Source organism: Toxorhynchites rutilus, chromosome 2 (genome assembly GCF_029784135.1).
Source record: "Toxorhynchites rutilus septentrionalis strain SRP chromosome 2, ASM2978413v1, whole genome shotgun sequence".
In the NCBI taxonomy this organism is placed as follows: domain Eukaryota; kingdom Metazoa; phylum Arthropoda; class Insecta; order Diptera; family Culicidae; genus Toxorhynchites; species Toxorhynchites rutilus.
In genome coordinates this window covers 133,273,671-133,293,005 of record NC_073745.1, presented here as the reverse complement: position 1 = coordinate 133,293,005, position 19,335 = coordinate 133,273,671, and the positions used below count along the sequence as shown (strand labels likewise).

The 19,335-nt window shown below is 39.0% G+C and overlaps 2 protein-coding genes across 2 annotated transcripts in view; one reads left to right on the top strand and one right to left on the bottom strand.

Moving 5' to 3' along the window:
- The window catches only part of LOC129768332 (uncharacterized), a 48,551-nt gene that overhangs the window by 905 nt on the left and 28,311 nt on the right, over window positions 1-19,335 (top strand). The gene's annotated exons all lie outside the window — the stretch shown is intronic.
- On the bottom strand, window positions 9,374-11,280 carry LOC129768331 (acyl-protein thioesterase 2). The gene is made up of 7 exons (XM_055769905.1): window positions 11,155-11,280; window positions 10,942-10,999; window positions 10,840-10,871; window positions 10,321-10,534; window positions 10,091-10,264; window positions 9,876-10,031; window positions 9,374-9,811 (listed from the first exon to the last, which is right to left on the bottom strand). Exons 2-7 carry the CDS (start codon window positions 10,990-10,992, stop codon window positions 9,779-9,781), a joined length of 660 nt encoding a protein of 219 aa, XP_055625880.1. The 5' UTR covers window positions 10,993-10,999; window positions 11,155-11,280; the 3' UTR covers window positions 9,374-9,778.

Below are 19,335 nucleotides of genomic sequence, written 5' to 3'. Positions count from 1 at the left end.
ATTGTCGTGGAAAGACATTGCAGTAAATAGCAGCTGTACTTGGAAGAACCTATTAAACAGCAAAGAAACTCATAAACAAGTGGAAATACGAAGGAATCATGGAAAATTTCCTGGGTAGCAACGCAAACGGATCCTATCTTCTGATGATGAACGGGTAATTGTTCGAACATTGCGAAAGAACCTTAAAACAAACATTTCTAAATTGACTACCGAAGTAGCCGGCATCATTGGAAGACCTGTCTGCATAGATATTGTCCGGAGAGCAGTATACAGGAACAATCTGAGAGGTCGTGTTGGCCTCGAAAAGTATTACATCTCAAAGGTGAATATGAAAAAACGACTACAGTTTGCTAAGGCGTATGTAAATTGACCTAAGGAGTTCTGGAACAAGGTCTTTTATACGGAAGAATCGAATGGAAGACAGATGGCGTGGAGGAAACCAGGATTGGTGCTTCAGGTTCAGCATTTGGTTATCACAAGATGGACAACCCAGCAAACATTAAATCGCATAATTTTGCACGTGCCAAGTCTTACAAGGAATCCGAATAAATCATAATTGCATATAATATCAATCAAAGTATGTATCGTGTATATTTGAAATCGCATAAAATGTAAAAACTCGATTTTATATACCATTATCAAATTTTAAGCAATTCGGTATAATAAACATCAATTTTATGATGCACAGTGTCGTAAAATATATTTAATCCACATCATATGCGAATAAAACGATGATGCAGTTTGTGTGTCGTATAAGCGTATAATTTAAATCGATTCAGTACTGTAGTAAATCGTGTTGCATGCTGAAGAAAATCATGAAACAGTAAATCATATTAGATCCTAATAAAGAACATATTACATCATATTAAAATGTCAATGAAATGCTGATGCACTCGAAAATATTAACCGCTGTTAAATTAAATTTCAGATAGCCGCGCGAGATATATTCATATTAGTTCGCAATTCAATTTCAACATAATCGCTATTATAGCCGGTCAAAGTTGCATATTCATCCAAACAAATTTGGTAAGCATTTGCCATGTATGTATATGGCCTCCACTTTTGCATGCATATGCCAGTTAGGCGCATTATATGCCAACCAAATTTTAGGGTATATGATGTTATATATACGCTTGTTATGCGATTTAATGTTTGCTGGGAAGATGGCTTAATTGATCTTCTTGAAACATAGGGCCCTATTCCAGAAAACGAGACGAGCAATTCGTCTCGTCTCGTCTCGGCTTCAGACACTGTCGAGACGAGCAAAAATTCCTATTCCAGTACACGAGATTCAATGGAATGTTTTATTAGGTAGACTGGTAGAGCTCTTTCATTTTTGACGGATATGAATATCAATATTTACATTTGGTTGTGACCAAGGTGTGTATCAAGGCGCGTAGAAGTATATCCTAAGGTGGGCCAACTTGCTAAAACCACTCTTCAGCCATCTTGGAAGTCTACTGTGTTTTGTTTGTAAACAAAACACAATACGCTTGTGCCCAAGCTCGCTCGTGATCAGTCTGTCTCTTTCACGCTTCAAGGAAATAATTCCCCTTCTGCTTTCTTCCGTACTGTTTTCATATACCACTCCCCTAACCAACTTAGTGACGAAACGGCCTCACCTAGTACCATAGACCCGTCTTGGTGTGTATATTGGTTGTGATCAAGGTGTATATATATGTGTATAGGTGTGTATATATGGGCCTGATTCTCGAATACACTTCACGGTGGAAACGAAATAAACGGCACGCCATTGAACTACGTTTTACGAGTTAGTGAAGTGTCGAAGATAATAATGAGTTTTCAGGCAGAATGAGCACCTTTCAAATAAAAAATCATTAATGAAAATTAACTTCTTCGTATCAAACTGTATCAATGTGAGTAAAAATCTTTGTTTCCTTCATGTGATAGAATAATCTCATACAAAAATTTTATCTGAAGATAATTGAATATTATAATGATTAGTTTAGTGGGAAACTAATCTCGTATCCAGATGTCGACACCGTAACGTTGTCATCGCGGATACGATTCATTTCGTTTTCACCGTGAAGTGTATTCGAAGTGTATTCGAGAATCAGGCCCTATATTTACACCAACATCATCGTCACTTTAATATGAAGGGAAATACGGTTTGTAGAGCAGGGGTTGTTTGTTTTGTTATTGCCTGATACCTGGTGTCCCGACCAAAAAATATGGTGTTTGTTAGAATCATTTTATTGAAGAGAGCTATGAGGAACTGAGTGTGAAGATTGGAGCTAAACAGTGCAGATAATTTCTGGAAAATAGTGTGGCAGAAAGCTCAAATTATAAAATGATATTCTTAATGCATTTCACTTTTAGCATTACCAATCGGACCTATGAACCAGGATGATACCATATTTTATACTTTCGAGAATTCCTTGTTGGAGGCAGTAGTAATAACACCATACTGTGTGGTACACCTAGCAAAAGCATGTGCAACAATAACAACAGGGGCAGTAGCAACAATGAAGAAATCCTATGAAGTAGCTTATCCTATATAACACATAGGAGTAGATCGCTTATCTGGTTCTGTGTAAAGTAAAAATTGGCCATCACAAAGTTTTAGCGAATTGTCAATGCGCATGAAGCATTAAGAACCAACAAGAAGCATTAAGAACCAACAAATAATGACTGACTATTGGTGTGGTTGCATTGCTTCCCCCTTGCTTCGTTCGAATTCGTCAGCTTCTATCGAACAAAATTGTTTGTTTCTCTTCGTACAATATAATTTTCGTGCGTACTCCGATCCAAAGTAACCTTAGCCTTTTTTGAATTAAAAATCCGTGAAGCCCGTTTAAAGGCGGGCTTAGGTTGTAGAGCGTCAAACGTCTTCGAAAATGTGGATGAAATCTGAATGAATTATTGAACAGACCTCGTTTTAATTAACTCGAATGAGTTCCAACTTGCAATTAGATTTCATATTTTAAATTTCAACGTTTTTCAAATTTTAATGATTTTTTCCTGAAATAGATTATCTTTCAATGTTTACAAAATGAAAAACGTCATGTTCTCACCTGTGTGTAACCGTATGTGGTATTTCATCAAACCTCCGTCCGCGAGGCTTTTCTGCATTTTTTCTTTTGCGGAGCATCCAAACTATCTTTTCTTGCAGCCGGAATTATTAAGGTGTTGTTTTCTTCTTCGTCTATTTTTCTGATATAAGAATTTTTCATTTTGTCTATTGATTAGCGTTTCAGGTTTCTGTTCGATTGTATCCGTCTCGGAAATGTTATCATTATTTGACAGCTGGTGGCCATCAATCAATAACTCTGGCTCCATCTCGGAAATGTTGTTGACGGTTATGAACTCTTGGTGGCATTTGTCGCACGTAGGATAACTACATAACTGGGGAGTGAAAACCACTTGTAACAGTAATTCATTAATTTACAAACTAAAAGCATCCAAGCTTAGACTCCATATTAGATTGTGTAGCATCTCCAATCTGTATATTCTATTAGTCGGCGACAGTCTGTTTGTAAACAATACAACAACAATTCCAGTATGGCTCAAAGTACATATCGCATGATCACATCACCTGATATTTATATATACACACCTCATTTATATACACACACCTTATTTATATATACACGCCTTGATCAAAACAAATTCAGCTCGTCGGACTGGCAGTTCAGACACTGGATTTTAGGGTCCTATTCCAGAAAACGAGACGAGCAATTCGTCTCGTCTCGTCTCGGCTTCAGTCACTGTCGAGACGAGCAAAATATCCCATTCCAGTACACGAGTTTCATGGAAATGTTTCATTTGGTAGACTGGAGAGACTTCAGTCAGTTTTTCTTGGTATAATCAGTGATGTCAGATGAGAAGACATGTTTTTGTTTTGAGAAAAACAACAAACAGTTTCAAAATTGATCAATTGATACTCTTTTCTCAGTGCCAAAATATTAAAAAAAACAGGAAGTGGGTTATATCTATGGTATAACCGCAAGGGTTACGTAGGACTATCGTTGATTTAGAGATCATTTGTTTGAAGTTGAATCTAAATCCATTCTGAATGAATGAATAAATGAATATTTGGGGGACTTCGATAACGAGAGCGTTACGTTGGAGGCACAAGGTTTTATGCATCCAATATAGGATACGAAAAACCTTGTTCTGAAGAATAATCTTCAGAAGCTAACCTGCTAACTGCACTTGATTGACAAATCACAAACCCAAATGTATTATATGGATATTTTATGGATAGAAAACATTCAAATAAACTCTTTCACATGAATGTATTTTTAAATTCCCAGAGGAACTGGCAGATTATTTTCCAGCAATGATTAGATCTTTCCGGAACTTTCTCGATGCTGAATGGCATCCAAATGGAAAGAATTCCGCGCGTGTATGTGTCGATCCTTCGCCGTCCACCTCCTCCAGCACGTTAGGCAACGATGTTGTCTTGTCGATGTCCTCACGAAAAATGAATGTGTCTCACCACCAGAATATCGCTTAAGTATGCTTTCTGTGTGTGATTGAATCGAGAGAAGGTGTGGTTTACGATGGCAATTTGGTAGGCAAACTAGAGGGGAATGAACTCTCTGAGCTCGGAACTTTCGGCGACTGAGCAATAATCGATTGCGGGCGCATACAATATTGGATACGGAAATATCCTACTGATGGGGAAGAATAATCTTCAGAAGTTATCCTGTTAATTGCGATTGATTGAAAAATCACAAAACCAAATGTATTTGGTCACAGTGTTACATGGATAGAAAACATTCAAATAAACTCTTTCACATGAATGCATTTTTAAATTCCCAGAGGAACTGGCAGATTATTTTCAGTCACGATTAGATATTTCCACATTTTCCTCGATACTGGAAGCCCACCAGTGGTTAATACTAACTCGATAACCACCTGTTAATAGTACCTGATTGAAAAATATTTGGTCACAGTGTTACATGGATAGAAAACATTCAAATAAACTCTTTCACATGAATGCATTTTTAAATTCCCAGAGGAACTGGCAGATTATTTTCAGTCACGATTAGATATTTCCACATTTTCCTCGATACTGGAAGCCCACCAGTGGTTAATACTAACTCGATAACCACCTGTTAATAGTACTTGATTGAAAAATATTTGGTCACAGTGTTACATGGATAGAAAACATTCAAATAAACTCTTTCACATGAATGCATTTTTAAATTCCCAGAGGAACTGGCGGATTATTTTCCAGAAATGATTAGATCTTTCCGGAACTTTCTCGATGCTGAATGGCATCCAAACGGAAAGAATTCCGCGCGTGTATGTGTGTGTAGCGATGTCTTCCCGGGGAACCGTTTGTGGCATCACTCTCCTCCTGATGGATTCCCTTCTAGCCTAGGGTGCACAAACAGGCTCTTGGTGACACCGTTCATCCGCGCTTTCATGATAAACGAAGAGCTCCACCACAATAGCGACAACATGCTCCAATCGCTGTTCAATTAGAACTGAGTGGATTTCCGAGCGGCGCTCGCTTATATACCGATTGGTGATTTCAATAGCCTGTTTTGAAAGCAATTTTAAGACTATTGAAACAAGTTTTTGGATCAAAAAGTAACAAGTATATAACGCGTAGACATTTTATCTTTCGAATGAAGTGTTTATCATACCATTTCGTTCAGTTGTTTAGGAGCTATTAACGCTCAAAATTTCGGTCTCCGGCGTAACGCTTTCGTTTTCGAAACTTTGGTTTTACACCCCGGTATAGAAATGAAAGACGTAGTCCTACGTCAAAAAAACATAACAAAAAGGAATAAGTTTCATATATCTTTTGGTTTCATTGATATTTTTCCTCGAGCATATGGTTTCATCACTCAGACGTTTTGTTATTATGGATTTATTGGGGGCAATGTCTGTTCACCTAACCAACGATTTATTAAGAAAAGTTTTAAATCTATATATATATATATATATATATATATATATATATATATATATATATATATATATATATATATATATATATATATATATGTATTTCCAATAAAGTTGTTGTTTTCAATTACTCATTTTCGTTCAATATGTGAAGACTCTTTAAATATATTCAAAACAGTCATCTAGCATCCCTGGATATGAGTTCAATGTTTACATTTGGTTGTGTTGTTTGGAAGAGGTCCATTTGAAAGTCTGTAAAATCTTGCAATTACTGAATTGAATTTGATGGTTGCAGTTGAAAAAAAAACATTGCTTATGCAATACTAATTTAGCCGTGAAACAATTTTTGAAGATAAAGGTGGAGCAGAAGAGTACCGATGCTTTCAATCAACAAGGTGAACAAACACATAAAAAAACTAGACGATTCGACTGATTCATCGACGAGCGCGGCCAAACGGTCGTCGAGGCAGACGAGCTACTCGTCTGTTTTTAGTCGAGCTCGGCTTCTGGAATATGAAAACAAACGAGATGAGCGCTTGTCTGCTCGTCTCGTTTTCTGGAATAGGGCCCATAACCTGCAGTCTCCCGTTCAAAAATTCGGTCTCCCTCGTGATTACTACTTTCAACAGAATAATGTCCCAATCAACTCAAAACACCTCCGAAGATCTGGCAGGTACTTCCGTCTACAGTGACCTGAAAGCTCGCCACGGTATTTGCAGGGAGTGCTGGACGCCAAAGGGGGACCATACCAAATACTAGAGGATTAATTTTTGTTATCTGTTAACATTTTTGAACTGATTTCAATTTTCTTTTTAAGAAAACAGGAAGTGGGTTATATCTATGGTATAACCGCAAGGGTGACGTAGGACTATCGTTGATTTAGAGATCATTTGTTTGAAGTTGAATCTGAATTCATTCTGAATGAATGAATATTTGGGGGACTTCGAAAACAAGAGCGTTACGTTGGAGGCACAAGGTTTTATGCATCCAATATTGGATACGGAAATATCCTACTGATGGGGAAGAATAATCTTCAGAAGCTATCCTGTTAATTGCAATTGATTGAAAAATCACAAAACCAAATGTATTTGGTCACAGTGTTACATGGATAGAAAACATTCAAATAAACTCTTTCACATGAATGTATTTTTAAATTCCCAGAGGAACTGGCAGATTATTTTCCGGATCTTTCTCGATGCTGAATGGCATCGAAACGGAAAGAATTCCGCGCGTGTATGTGTGTTTGTGTGTGTAGCGGCTGCTTCGAGATCTTCCCTGGAAACCGTTTGTGGCATCACTCTCCTCCTGATGGATTCCCTTCTGGCCTAGGTGCACAAACAGGCTCTTGGTGACACCGTTCATTCGCGCTTTCATGATAAACGAAGAGCTTCACCACAACAGCGACAACATGCTCCAATCGCTGTTCAATTAGAACTGAGTGGATTTCCGAGCGGCGCTCGCTTATATACCGATTGGTGATTTCAATAGCCTGTTTTGAAAGCAATTTTAAGACTATTGAAACAAGTTTTTGGATCAGAAAGTAACAAGTATAGAACGCGTAGACTTTTTATCTTTCGAATGAAGTGTTTATCATACCATTTCGTTCAGTTGTTTAGGAGCTATTAACGCTCAAAATCTCGGTCTCCGGCGTAACGCTTTCGTTTTCGAAACTTTGATTTTACACCCCGGTTTAGAAATGAAAGACGTAGTCCTACGTCAAAAACATAAACTATACACTCAATTATGGGCCCTATTCCAGAAAACGAGACGAGCAGACGAGCGCAATGGGCCCTATTCCAGAAAACGAGACAAGCAGACGAGCGCTCGTCTCGTCGTTTGGCAGCACTCGTCGATGAATGGGCCCGCAATGTATGGGCCCTATTCTAGAAAACGAGACGAGCAGACGAGTGCTCGTCTCGTCGTTTGGCCGCATTCGTCGATGAATCAGTCGAATCGTCTAGTTCGTTTGATGTATTTGTTCACCTTGTTGATTGAAAGCATCGGTATTCTTCTGCTCCACCTTTATCTTCAAAAATTGTCTCACGGTTAAACTAGTATTGCATAAGCAATGTATGGGCCCTGTTCCAGAAAACGAGACGAGCAGACGAGCGCTCGCCTCGTTTGTTTTTATATTCCAGAAGCCGAGCTCGACTAAAAACAGACGAGTAGCTCGTCTGGCTCGACGACCGTTTGGCTGCACTCGTCGATGAATCAGTCGAATCGTCTAGTTTGTTTGATGTGTTTGTTCACCTTGTTGATTGAAAGCATCGGTATTTTTCTGGTCCGCCTTTATCTTCAAAAATTGTTTCACGGCTAAACTAGTATTGCATAAGCGATGTATTTTATCAACTGCAACCATCAAATTCAATTCAATAATTGCAAGATTTTACAGATTTTCAAATGCCTCTCCCAAACAACACACCCAATGGAAACATTGAACTCATATCCAGGGATGCTAGATGATTGTTTTGAATATATTTAAAGAGTCTTCACATATTGAACGAAAATGAGTAATTCAAAACAACTACTTTATTGGAAATACGTATATATAGATTTAAAACTTTTCTTGATAAATCGTTGATTAGGTGAACAAACATTGCCCCCAATAAATCCATAATAACAAAACGTCTGATGATAAAATCATATGCCAAAAGATATATGAAACTTATTCGCTTTTGTTGTTGTTTTTTTTTAATATTTTGGCACTGAGAAAAGAGTATCGATTGATCAATTTTAAAACTGTTTGTTGTTTTTCTCAAAACAAAAACATGTCTTCTCATCTGACATCACTGATCATACCGAGAAAAACTGACTGAAGTCTCTCCAGTCTACCCAATAAAACATTTCAATGAAACTCGTGTACTGGAATGGGATATTTTGCTCGTTTCGACAGTGACTGAAGCCGAGACGAGACGAAACGAATTGCTCGTCTCGTTTTCTGGAATAGGGCCCTATGTTCGCCGAGTCGATAATTAGATCGAAAGGTGGCTCCCCAATTTCAGCGCAGACAGAGGCAGCTGGTGTTGATGGCAGGACGACGAAGACAGTCCGTAGTGCCTTGTAATAGATCGGTGCTAGAGTTTTTGAGAGCTTTGTTCCGGCCAAACACGTCAGCTCAAGGTGAGGCGGTTGTTGATGATAGCTTTGGTCACCCGTAGTCGGATTTTTCTATTATTGTTTGAAAAAACATGCAAATATGTTACGATTAAATGATGATATTGATGATTCGAAGCAAAATGTTACTATACATCAACTCACCAAAGAAACTGTTCATTTTATTCGAATCGAGTTTGACCTGTACTTGTGAAGCGTTTAATCTCTCGTTATCATCCAATATGGTCCTTCCAATAGCAGGCTAGATTCAACTAGCAACAAATTAATCGTCTATTTTCCAAAAAATAAAATAAACTGAAGATGACACTAAATTTTATTCGCTATTTCATACATTTTCTTTTTTTCTCAAACACAAATGACACATGTTGAAATCTTAAATGGTAAAGGACGTGATTAAGTTTTATTAGCCATCTTGCTCAGTACAATCTCAATGGGTTGAATCTTCAGTTTGAATACTTATTGTGTTGCTTCTCATTAATTGTCATAGAGTACGGCTAATCTTAGCTGGTTTGTTTCATAATTCGTTTTTTGTTTTGTTTTGCAAATAGCGTAGTTTAGGAATTTTTTGAACATATGACAATTCTAAGTTTGCCAATTTCAATGAATATTTTACGATCTACGAAAACAAAATCAATTTTACTAAAATAGTTAAGTTACTTTATATAGTTGCTTTATGAGTGTTTTCTAATTCCTCTACTGTAATTGTGGAATTACAAAAATATTTGCGGACTTTTTATTACAATTAAAATTTACATGCGCATATCATCTGGGCAGCCATTTATTGACGAGGAACGTGTTTTTCGATGAATTTCTAGTGAATATAGAAGAATGGTTTCTTGTTATTACGAATTTCAGTTTGCGTCAAATTCACTTACCTTCATATCTTCTAACTCAGCTTCGGACGAGGAATGTGATAAACCTCTGTACGATTGGAATTGTGAGTTCTTCATGAATGACTTCAGAACACTGGATGATAATTGACCAAACTTGTATGGTACCACTGGGTCACAGTCGCCGTGGCACTGGAGAATCTGAAAAGATATAACGGTATCAGCATTGCGCATCACGAATTGATATTTGCCATGCATACGGGAATTGTGTCGGGACACTTGAGGAGTCCTGGAAAATTCTTGTGTAATGGTAACCAACAAGATAAGGCCAGCACACCGGCTAGCGGTTCAGTGAACGTAAGAGCAGTGTACAGAGCAAGTGCACCGCCCTGTGAAAATCCCCCTAGCATGATCCGGTTTGGAGCAATCCCAGCCTAAAAACCAAAGTAGTAATTAATCAGCATTTGCCCCGAAAAATTATTGTTTTTACCTGAATCTCTCCCTGAATCAAAGCGTGTACATTCTTCGCAGCTTTCTTAATGCCCTCTTCATCCTCTGGTCCACCAATGTCGAGCGTCTTCAGATCAAACCACGATGGCATACGAAATCCAGCATTGAGAGTCACGGGCATCGTAGGGGCTGTCGGACAGATTACCTTCATATCAGGCGTTCTGATCATACCCATTGTAGTAGCCCAACCATGCCTGTAGGAAAAAAATAACACACATTGGAAAACAATACAATTGTTGCTCATGTTTCTAGTGAGGCTTGTTTACAGTTTCTATTTTATCATACATGGATATACTACAATGTAAAAGCATATCCGATTAATGTGTCGATTGTCTGAATATTACGAAAGTCAAAGTGGTCGAAAGCCTCTCCAATGCGTGCACGGAAAATTACATAATGTAATCAATTACGACACTCGTAATGGTTTGCGAAAAAAAATTAAGTGATGAAGCAACGTAAGAACTGCGAACTTGTAGAATCACTGCAAAAATAAACTTACCCAGTGTCACCTAATCCGTGTAGGAAAATGAGCTGCAAAATTACAGAAACAAAACTTTCATCAGGAACTATCCGGATATTAAAATATTGCACATTATATTACCGTTGAAGTATGCTTTGCAGCGGATTGAATTATTACAGGAGCTGCTGCCATTATTTATCTATATCAAAGAAAAAAGAAGATATAATCTCTTTCTTACGATCAATACTTCGAGCAAAAAATGCGTGCGCCACAGATATGCACAATCATGTTAAACTTTCACATTCGCAGCGTTTTGTACAATAAAAAACACGGATCACGGTTTTCTTCACTTACTTTACAATTAGTTTGAAGTTTTTTTTTCAAACTCTCACCACTTTTCCAATTTATTTTCACAGAGCACTCCTTTTGTGTTGATGAAAGCAGATAACAAGCTGTCAAACAGTACTCGCGCAAAATATGTTTTTTTTTCTTCAATGTAAACATTCAGAGGAATAGATTGATGAATTTATAAACACGGCGTGTGATAAAGACGGGGGGTTTGTTTTGTAATGGACAGTGGTCGAAAATTACCTATATATCAAATTCAGTTTAAATTATTTATTTATTTATTTATTCATTTTTGTCAAACAAATGCAGACTAAATACTTATATGTTAATGTGACAATGTTTTCTTAGGTTAAATATTATTATTTATTATTAATATTATTCCATGTTTGTTTTAGTTTTCAAAATTGTGTCATTTTTTTCGCAGTGCTGATTATATATAAGGTATACCGGAGCAAGTTGAAATACGGGGTAAGTTAAAAGGGAAGCCATAACTTTTACTAGGAATGGTGGATTGACGTGATAAAAAATATATATAGTAAACATTATCTTTCAACCCACCTTATGACAGCTATTACCAGAATATTTGAGTGCCTCAACGCACTCCGCGCCTTTGTTTATTTTTTCTTGTTCGCGAAATCAGAACAAACATTTCTTCGCGCTGATTCAATCGGTCTGAAAACACTGATTTTTATTCAAAAAAAAAAAAAAAAATATCTATATATATATATACGGCCATTCCATGCCAAACCGATATAGTGGTTCTCAGATTTTTGTCAAAAGTGGTAGTTTTGTTTTTTATCGCAAATTATGAGACCCGTATTTTTTTTATTTTTTTGTTAAGGGGACCATTTCCATTTTAGGATGGTCCAAAAAAACATTTTTTCGCATTTTTGCCAGAAATGACTTTTTTTTTAAATTCATAACTTTTGAACTACTAAACCGATTCAGATGATCGACATATCAAATTAAAGCTAATCACCAAAGCTGATCTTTCTTGAAAAAAACACCACACCTGCAGAAAATTTGAATTCTGCTCTCGTTATTATTGATTGTATTCGTTTTTTTATTGTTTTCATAGTCTCGGGACCAAAGGCGCCATAGTTTTTTATATTTTTTCTGGGTCCCGAAACGATGTAAGCTATAAAAAACAAATATAATCATTAATTACAAAAACAAAATCCATTTTTACTCATAGTGTAATAATTTTTTCAAACAAGACTAGCTCATCGGCTTCAATTTAATATGTCGATCTTCTGAATCGGTCTAGCAGATCAAAAGTTATGAGTGGTAGTAATAGTAGTGGAAAAAATGAGAAAAAAGTGATTTTTTGGACCATCGCGTAATTTTGAAAAATCATAACTCAAAAAAGAAAAAAACGCTTCCCTGGTTTCGAGATATGTTGTGTGAAAAATCCTCAGCTTTCCAGAAAAAAATATAAAAAAACTATAGCGCCTTTGGTCCCGAGACTATGAAAACAATAAAAAACGAATACAATCAATAATAACGAGAGCAGAATTCAAATTTAGTATAGTATTTTTTAGAAAAAGACCAGGTGATTGGCTTTAATTTGATACGTCGATCATCTGAATCGGTCTAGTAGTTCAAAAGTTATGAATTTTTGAAAAAAGCCATTTTTCGGAAAAATGCGAAAAAATGTTTTTTTGGACCACCCTAAAATGGAAATGGTCCCCCTAACAAAAAAAAAATAAAAAAATACGGGTCTCTTAATTTGCGATAAAGAACAAAACTACCACTTTTGACGAAAATCTGAGAACCACTATATCGGTTTGGCATGGAATGGAAACGTATGGTTTTAAGTGCAAATAAAAATAATTATATCGGTTTTTCATTCGGAACTTGCTGCGAAATGTTGATTTGCACGATAAAACACCCTCTGCAAAATATTGGCTCATACGGGATTCATTTACTATTGTCACAGATCTCAAAATTTTAGTTTTCCGCAAATCGAAAAATCACCCAAGGGGGGAGTAAAGGAAATCGGGGTTTTCAAAAAATTATAGGAGGTTGTGTCCAAGATACGACCGTATTGTTGACGTAGAACTACGCTGTTATATTATAAAAGTCGCTTGTTTAAACCTTCGGATATTATTCTATAATGCTGTGAAATTTTAGAAACAACTGCTTAGTAGAACAATCTCTGAAATGCTTTTTTTCATTGTAGAATCAGTTGACGATAATTGACTGATGATTCATTCTTGTCTTCGCAGAACAATACACTAGCTGATCATATGTCGCAATTTATTTCATGTCAATGCATTGAAAATTTACCTCGAACGCTATTCCGGTGGCCTTTTTCGCAATTGACATTACTCGGTTACAGTTGATTATACCAATATATCTTTGGCACCGCGAGGAAACAACAACAATAACAACACTTGCAAGCATCAAATATCATGCTACATGTTATTGAGTATTGCCTCAGTGGGATTACACCTCCAGGCATCGTTCGTACAACGTAAACCAAGCGCCAAACAAGCGTTCGCCATAGTATGCATACAGAGACATACATTGGTGGCTTGAAACTACTAGGAATATAAACACTTCTCATCATTTTGCGCTATTCTCAAAAGAAACACTTCTGTTTATATTACTGGCCTCGAAAAAAAGTTGCATTACTTTCTCATACTCGAGCTAAGCGCAGTTGTCACCCTTAGTGGAGGAAGTTTTGCTACTGGCAAGCGAAACCTAATCACATGCAAAATTCCTGAACAACATTCACTTTCTTGGTGATTAAACAAGCGAAATAAACTCTTTTTTTAATATCAACAACTTCGAAAACAGTAGCATTGCTTCATTATGATCAAGACTAGTGTAAATGCAATCCTAGTTGAAGGCAGTTTTGCGACTGGCACGCGAACCCAAATAACTTATAACATTCCAGTACGACATTAAAGAGGTTGGTATTCCCCAAATGATTTTTTGGCGCACAAACTTAACGCCTGCTTCGCCATGAGGTCAGTTTAATACATTCATGCAATGTCAAAAGCACCATCGAAGCCCTTATGACGGAAAACAAACAATGTTCACTGCTTGGAAAAAAACTGCATTATACCACACAGCTTGTACTCTGCTGTAACACCCATCGGTGCAAATTCGCTGATGAGAACAACAACCGTTCATCACCAGCGGGGGGAGCTGGTTGCTGCCTGGGTAACGGCGTTTACATTTTAGACCGACGCGCTGAAGTCGCCTACTTCGCTGTTGTTCGATGCGAAGGCTCGGTTCAGTGCTTTTCACTGCACTAACATCGCGTGCATAATTAGATGACGCTTTCCTCGAAATTTTATTGCCCCCGGCAATGCGTTCGTTTTTTGCAGGGCTCGAGCCAGCCTTCCCCTTCTTCTTGCTCATCACACACTATGCGAAGCGTCCAATTTATGACGCGGAAAGAAAAACACACGATACGAATAACGCGAAAAACGAACTGGAAAAACCACACGACGATATCCAAGTTGAATTACCACTGGTGGGGTCCAATCTTAGATCGAAGCGCAGCGAAAGCAAAGTGAACTGGATTGCTCAACAGTCCGATTCCGAATGAAAGTTGGCCTCAGCGAGCTCCAATGTTTATACTCTAGGCAAGTATTCCCCTTCATTCTTCTTCTTTTCCTTTGTTCACGGTGACTTCATATCCTACAATTTCCCCTTCGTTACTCGTCGATAAGTTGCTCGTTATTTACAGCTCTTTTCAGGAAAGCACACAAATGGACTGAACAAATGTATGGGAAAATAGAAACGCTTAAAGTTTTCATGAATTTTAACCATTTACAAACCAAGGGATTCTAATGTATAGCATATTAAACAAATTTTAGGGAATATCCGATTCGTTTAGTATGTAAATCGCCAAAATCCGTTCGCGGCAAAAATAGTTATTAACGTTAACTTTATTTCATAAAAACGTGACCTGTTTTCTGATTTGGCACCCTTAATGAAAGACGTAGTTTTACGTCAAAAAAGTTGTTTGATGCCAGATGTCTTAGAATTGCATGAAATGTCGAGATTTACTGCTATCACGAAAAAAATTTCGTCAAAAATCGACTTTTCAGACAAAAAACGAGCAAGCGCCGAAAGGTCAATTTCTCACAAAAAAAAATTCGAGATAACAGTAAGTCCCTGAGTGTCGATTTTTGACAAAAAAAAAATTTCGAGATGACACTAGATCTCGACTTTTCATGCAATTTGAAGACATTTGGCATCAAAAATTTTTTTTTTCGAAAATCCCGATTTCCTTTACTCCCCCCTTGGGTGATTTTTCAGTTTTCAAAAAACTCAAACTTTGACTGATGTGCGACACTAGTAAATGAAGTCCGATTGAGCTGATATTTTGCATAGGGTAGTTTTTCTTGGAAATTGTAGAAGTGCGATATCTTTCCCTCGAGTCTGTGTCGTGGCGAAAGTGTGGCGAGGCGAAAAGAAAAAATGCATACCTTTCAACTGTATGAACTTTGTTTCACATAATATCAGTTACAAACCATACCGTACAAATAAACGACGTGTTTTCTATGTGCTCTGTTTTTTACACCGGCCCACGCGGTATCCGAAAAGTCCCGTCGTTTTGTGCTTGGCCGTCGGAGTGTTGTCCACCTTGCAATCTGTCCGGGAGTGTCGGTTTTGTTTCTCAACAGCCTACAGGTTATGGGCCCAGCTCGGTGGTGAAAAACAGTGAAGTGAAAATTCCATTTGGAAAAATAATTTTCTCGATTGTTCGAGCGAAGCCATTTTGATTCTTCTTGGCGTGCTGTTCGTCGCTGCAAGGCAGCAGCGGATCTCGGGTGGCTGTATTAGTGAGACAGCAAAATTGATTGCCCGGTGTGTGAGCGGAAGCTCGAAGAACATTCTCGAACAACGTTACGTTAAACGGTGTGAATCGATTTCGACGTGTGTGCGCGTGTTTCATTCGGTTGTGTGGCTGTACGGGAACAGTTAGTCCACAGTGAAAGTATTTTCTTGCAGTGCGTTTCAGTGAATAGGAGATGATGGCTGAGAAATACTTGTTCGCCCGGTTGAATAATCAAAATTATTCGATTTGGAAGACGAGAATGGAGATGTTTTTGAAGCGTGAAGAGCGGTGGTATGTGATTGACAGTGCAAAACCTGAGCCAGTCACGGAAGCGTGGAAGAAAGACGATTCGAAGTGTCACGCGATAATTGTTTTATACGTGGAAGACAGCCAACTGAATTTGGTGAAGGATGCTAAATCCGCCAAGGAACTGTGGGACTGTTTGAAGCGATATCATGAGAAAACTACCATGACTTCGCGAGTGTCTTTACTGAAGAAAATTTGCAACTTGAACATGGCTGACGGTGAAGATTTAGAAAAACATTTGTTTGATCTCGAAGAGCTTTTTATTCGTCTCGCGTGTGCGGGCCAGGCGCTCGAAGAACCATTACAGATTGCAATGATATTGCGGAGTCTGCCGGACTCATATGGTGGTTTAGTTACGGCTTTAGAAAGCCGGCCAGAGGCAGATCTGACGATGTCGTTCGTCAAGCAAAAGTTGTTGGACGAATATCAACGGCGAATTGAGCGGAATCCAGAGTCGGGAGAAAAAGCCATGAAGCTGCAACAGAGTGGGCAGAAGAAACGATTGTGTTTTCACTGTCAGAAGCCCGGTCATTTTCGAAAGGATTGCCGGCAGTGGCTGCAACAACAGAAGAAGAGTGACGGGGAACCAGTGAGTGCGAAGGCAGGAAAACAAACAGCGAAGAAAAGTGATGTGAAAGCCAAACTAACGGCTGAAAAGGATGTTCCGATTTGTTTTACGGTCGGGAGTGCTCGTCGAAAGGGATGTTGGTACATTGACAGTGGCTGCTCGAGTCATATGACCAACGATCGCGCTTTCTTTACGAAATTGGATGAAAACAAGCAAGTGCAGGTAGTGCTCGCTGATGGCTCGGTGTCAAAGTCGTGCGGAATCGGGGAAGGATTCATAAAATGCGTGGATAAAGACGGTGATGTGCAAAAAGTTAAATTAACGGAAGTGATTTTCATACCAGCGCTGGACAGTGGATTAATCTCGGTGCGTAAGCTGACGACGAAGGGTTTTCAAGTGAACTTCGTTGGGTCATCATGTTCGGTAGTGAGCACCGCCGGTAAAACTGTGGCGTTGGGAGAACTAAATGGAAAATTGTTTGTGTTGAAAACAGTGGACTATGCGAATATGAGCAAGGAGCAGCATCATTTATCAAACTGCCAACATGTGTGGCATCGGCGGTTCGGACATCGGGATCCGGTAGTGCTGGAGAAACTGAAAGCAGGTAATCTCAGTTTCGGATTCAAGATGGAGGATTGCGGTCTGCGGCAGGTTTGCGAAGACTGTTTGAAAGGGAAGCTCTCACGTACTTCTTTTCCCAAAACATCTGAGAGCAGAGCCACTAGAGTACTCGACTTGATTCATACGGATGTTTGCGGTCCGATGATCAACGTGACCCCAGGAGGATGCAGGTACTTGATGACCCTCATTGACGATTTTAGTCGCTATACCGTTGTATGTTTGTTGCGACGGAAATCAGATGTAGCTGGTTGTATAAAACGTTACGTAGCTCACGTTAAGACGCGATTCGGGAGAGTTCCATGTATAATTAGGTCCGACGGGGGCAGAGAATATGTCAACAACGAACTGAAGACGTTCTACGAGCAGGAAGGTATTCAAGCTCAGTACACTGCTGCCTATAGCCCGCAGCAGAACGGTGTAGCCGAGCGGAAAAACCGTACGTTGCAAGAGATGGCAACATGTATGTTGCTCGACGCAGGACTCGGAAAGCAGTACTGGGGTGAGGCGGTTATGACCGCTGCATACGTACAGAATCGTTTACCTTCGCGTGTGGTTGACAAGACACCATACGAGAAATGGTTTGGAAAGGTTCCAAAGCTAGGTCATTTACGAGTGTTCGGGTGTTCGGCCTATGTACATATTCCGGAAGTTAAAAGAAATAAATTCGACTGCAAAGCGCAAAAATTAACTTTTGTCGGCTATTGCGAGGATCGTAAAGCATTTAGATTCCTTGACCCTGAGACGGACAGAATCACGATCAGTCGTGACGCGCGCTTTATTGAACTGGAGGACAGCCCTCGCATGATAAAGTCAAAATCCCAAGCATCGGGAGAAACTGAAGCTGATTTTGACTGGCCTGAAACTGAAGCGTTGCAGGAGGAGACAGGTCTTCAGGAAGAAAAATGCGTTCAGGAGGAGCATCAGGTTCCAGATCACGATTCGGATGTGGAATTTTATGATTTGGAAGAGCAAGAGCAAACTGATGAACGAGTCGCAGATGGAGCAGAGGTTTTAGCGTCGGACGAGATGCAGAATAGTGACAAACGGTCGACGCGAGGAGTACTTCCGCGAAGACTACACGATTATGTGGCTTTGGTTGTTGAAGGTGAGCCAACCTGTTATGATGAAGCTGTTCAAGGACCTGAGCGGGATTTATGGCAAGCAGCGATGAAAGAAGAGTATGACAATTTGATGCAGAATGATACATGGAAGCTTGTCGAGCTTCCCGCTGGTCGGAAACCGATCGGGAGCAAATGGGTATTCAAGAAAAAGGAAGATAGTGCTGGAAATGTCACCAGATACAAGGCTCGCTTAGTAGCCCAGGGATACTCGCAACAGTTTGGAGTAGACTACGATTCCGTTTTCGCGCCAGTAGCTGCTCAAACTACGTTGAAGGTTTTGTTGACTATAGCTGGTCATAAGCAGATGAAGATCCATCATCTTGACGTTAAAGGTGCATACTTACACGGCCGATTGAAAGAGGAGTTATACATGCAGCAACCAAGAGGTTTCCAGCAATCTGGCGATGAGAGACTGGTCTGTAAGCTACAACGCAGTCTTTACGGATTGAAGCAAGGAGCGCGAGTGTGGAATGAGACGATTCGTGGAATCCTCGAAGAGATGGACTTCGAGCAATCAAGTGCAGATCCTTGTTTGTACACGAAACGAACTCCTGATGGTTTGATGTATTTGCTTATTTACGTGGACGATATTCTGGTAGCCTGTCAGTCGAGGGAAGAAATAACGAAACTGGAGGATGAGCTGAAGAAAAAGTTGACTCTATCGTCACTGGGGGACGTTAGTTACTTCCTGAGTATCAGGATCAGGAAAGATTTAAATGGCTATTACTCGATGGATCAGCAAGGTTATATTATGAGGGTTGCTAACCATT

What these genes read in the sequence shown, in the direction of transcription:
- LOC129768331 (XM_055769905.1), bottom strand. Translation starts at nt 10,992, where the DNA reads ATGGCAGCAGCTCCTGTAATAATTCAATCCGCTGCAAAGCATACTTCA. An exon ending in TGATTCAGGGAGAGATTCAG is followed by an intron (nt 10,265 to 10,320) that starts GTAAAAACAATA and finishes TTTGGTTTTTAG; the next exon opens with GCTGGGATTGCTCCAAACCG. An exon ending in AGTGTCCCGACACAATTCCC is followed by an intron (nt 10,032 to 10,090) that starts GTATGCATGGCA and finishes ATATCTTTTCAG; the next exon opens with ATTCTCCAGTGCCACGGCGA.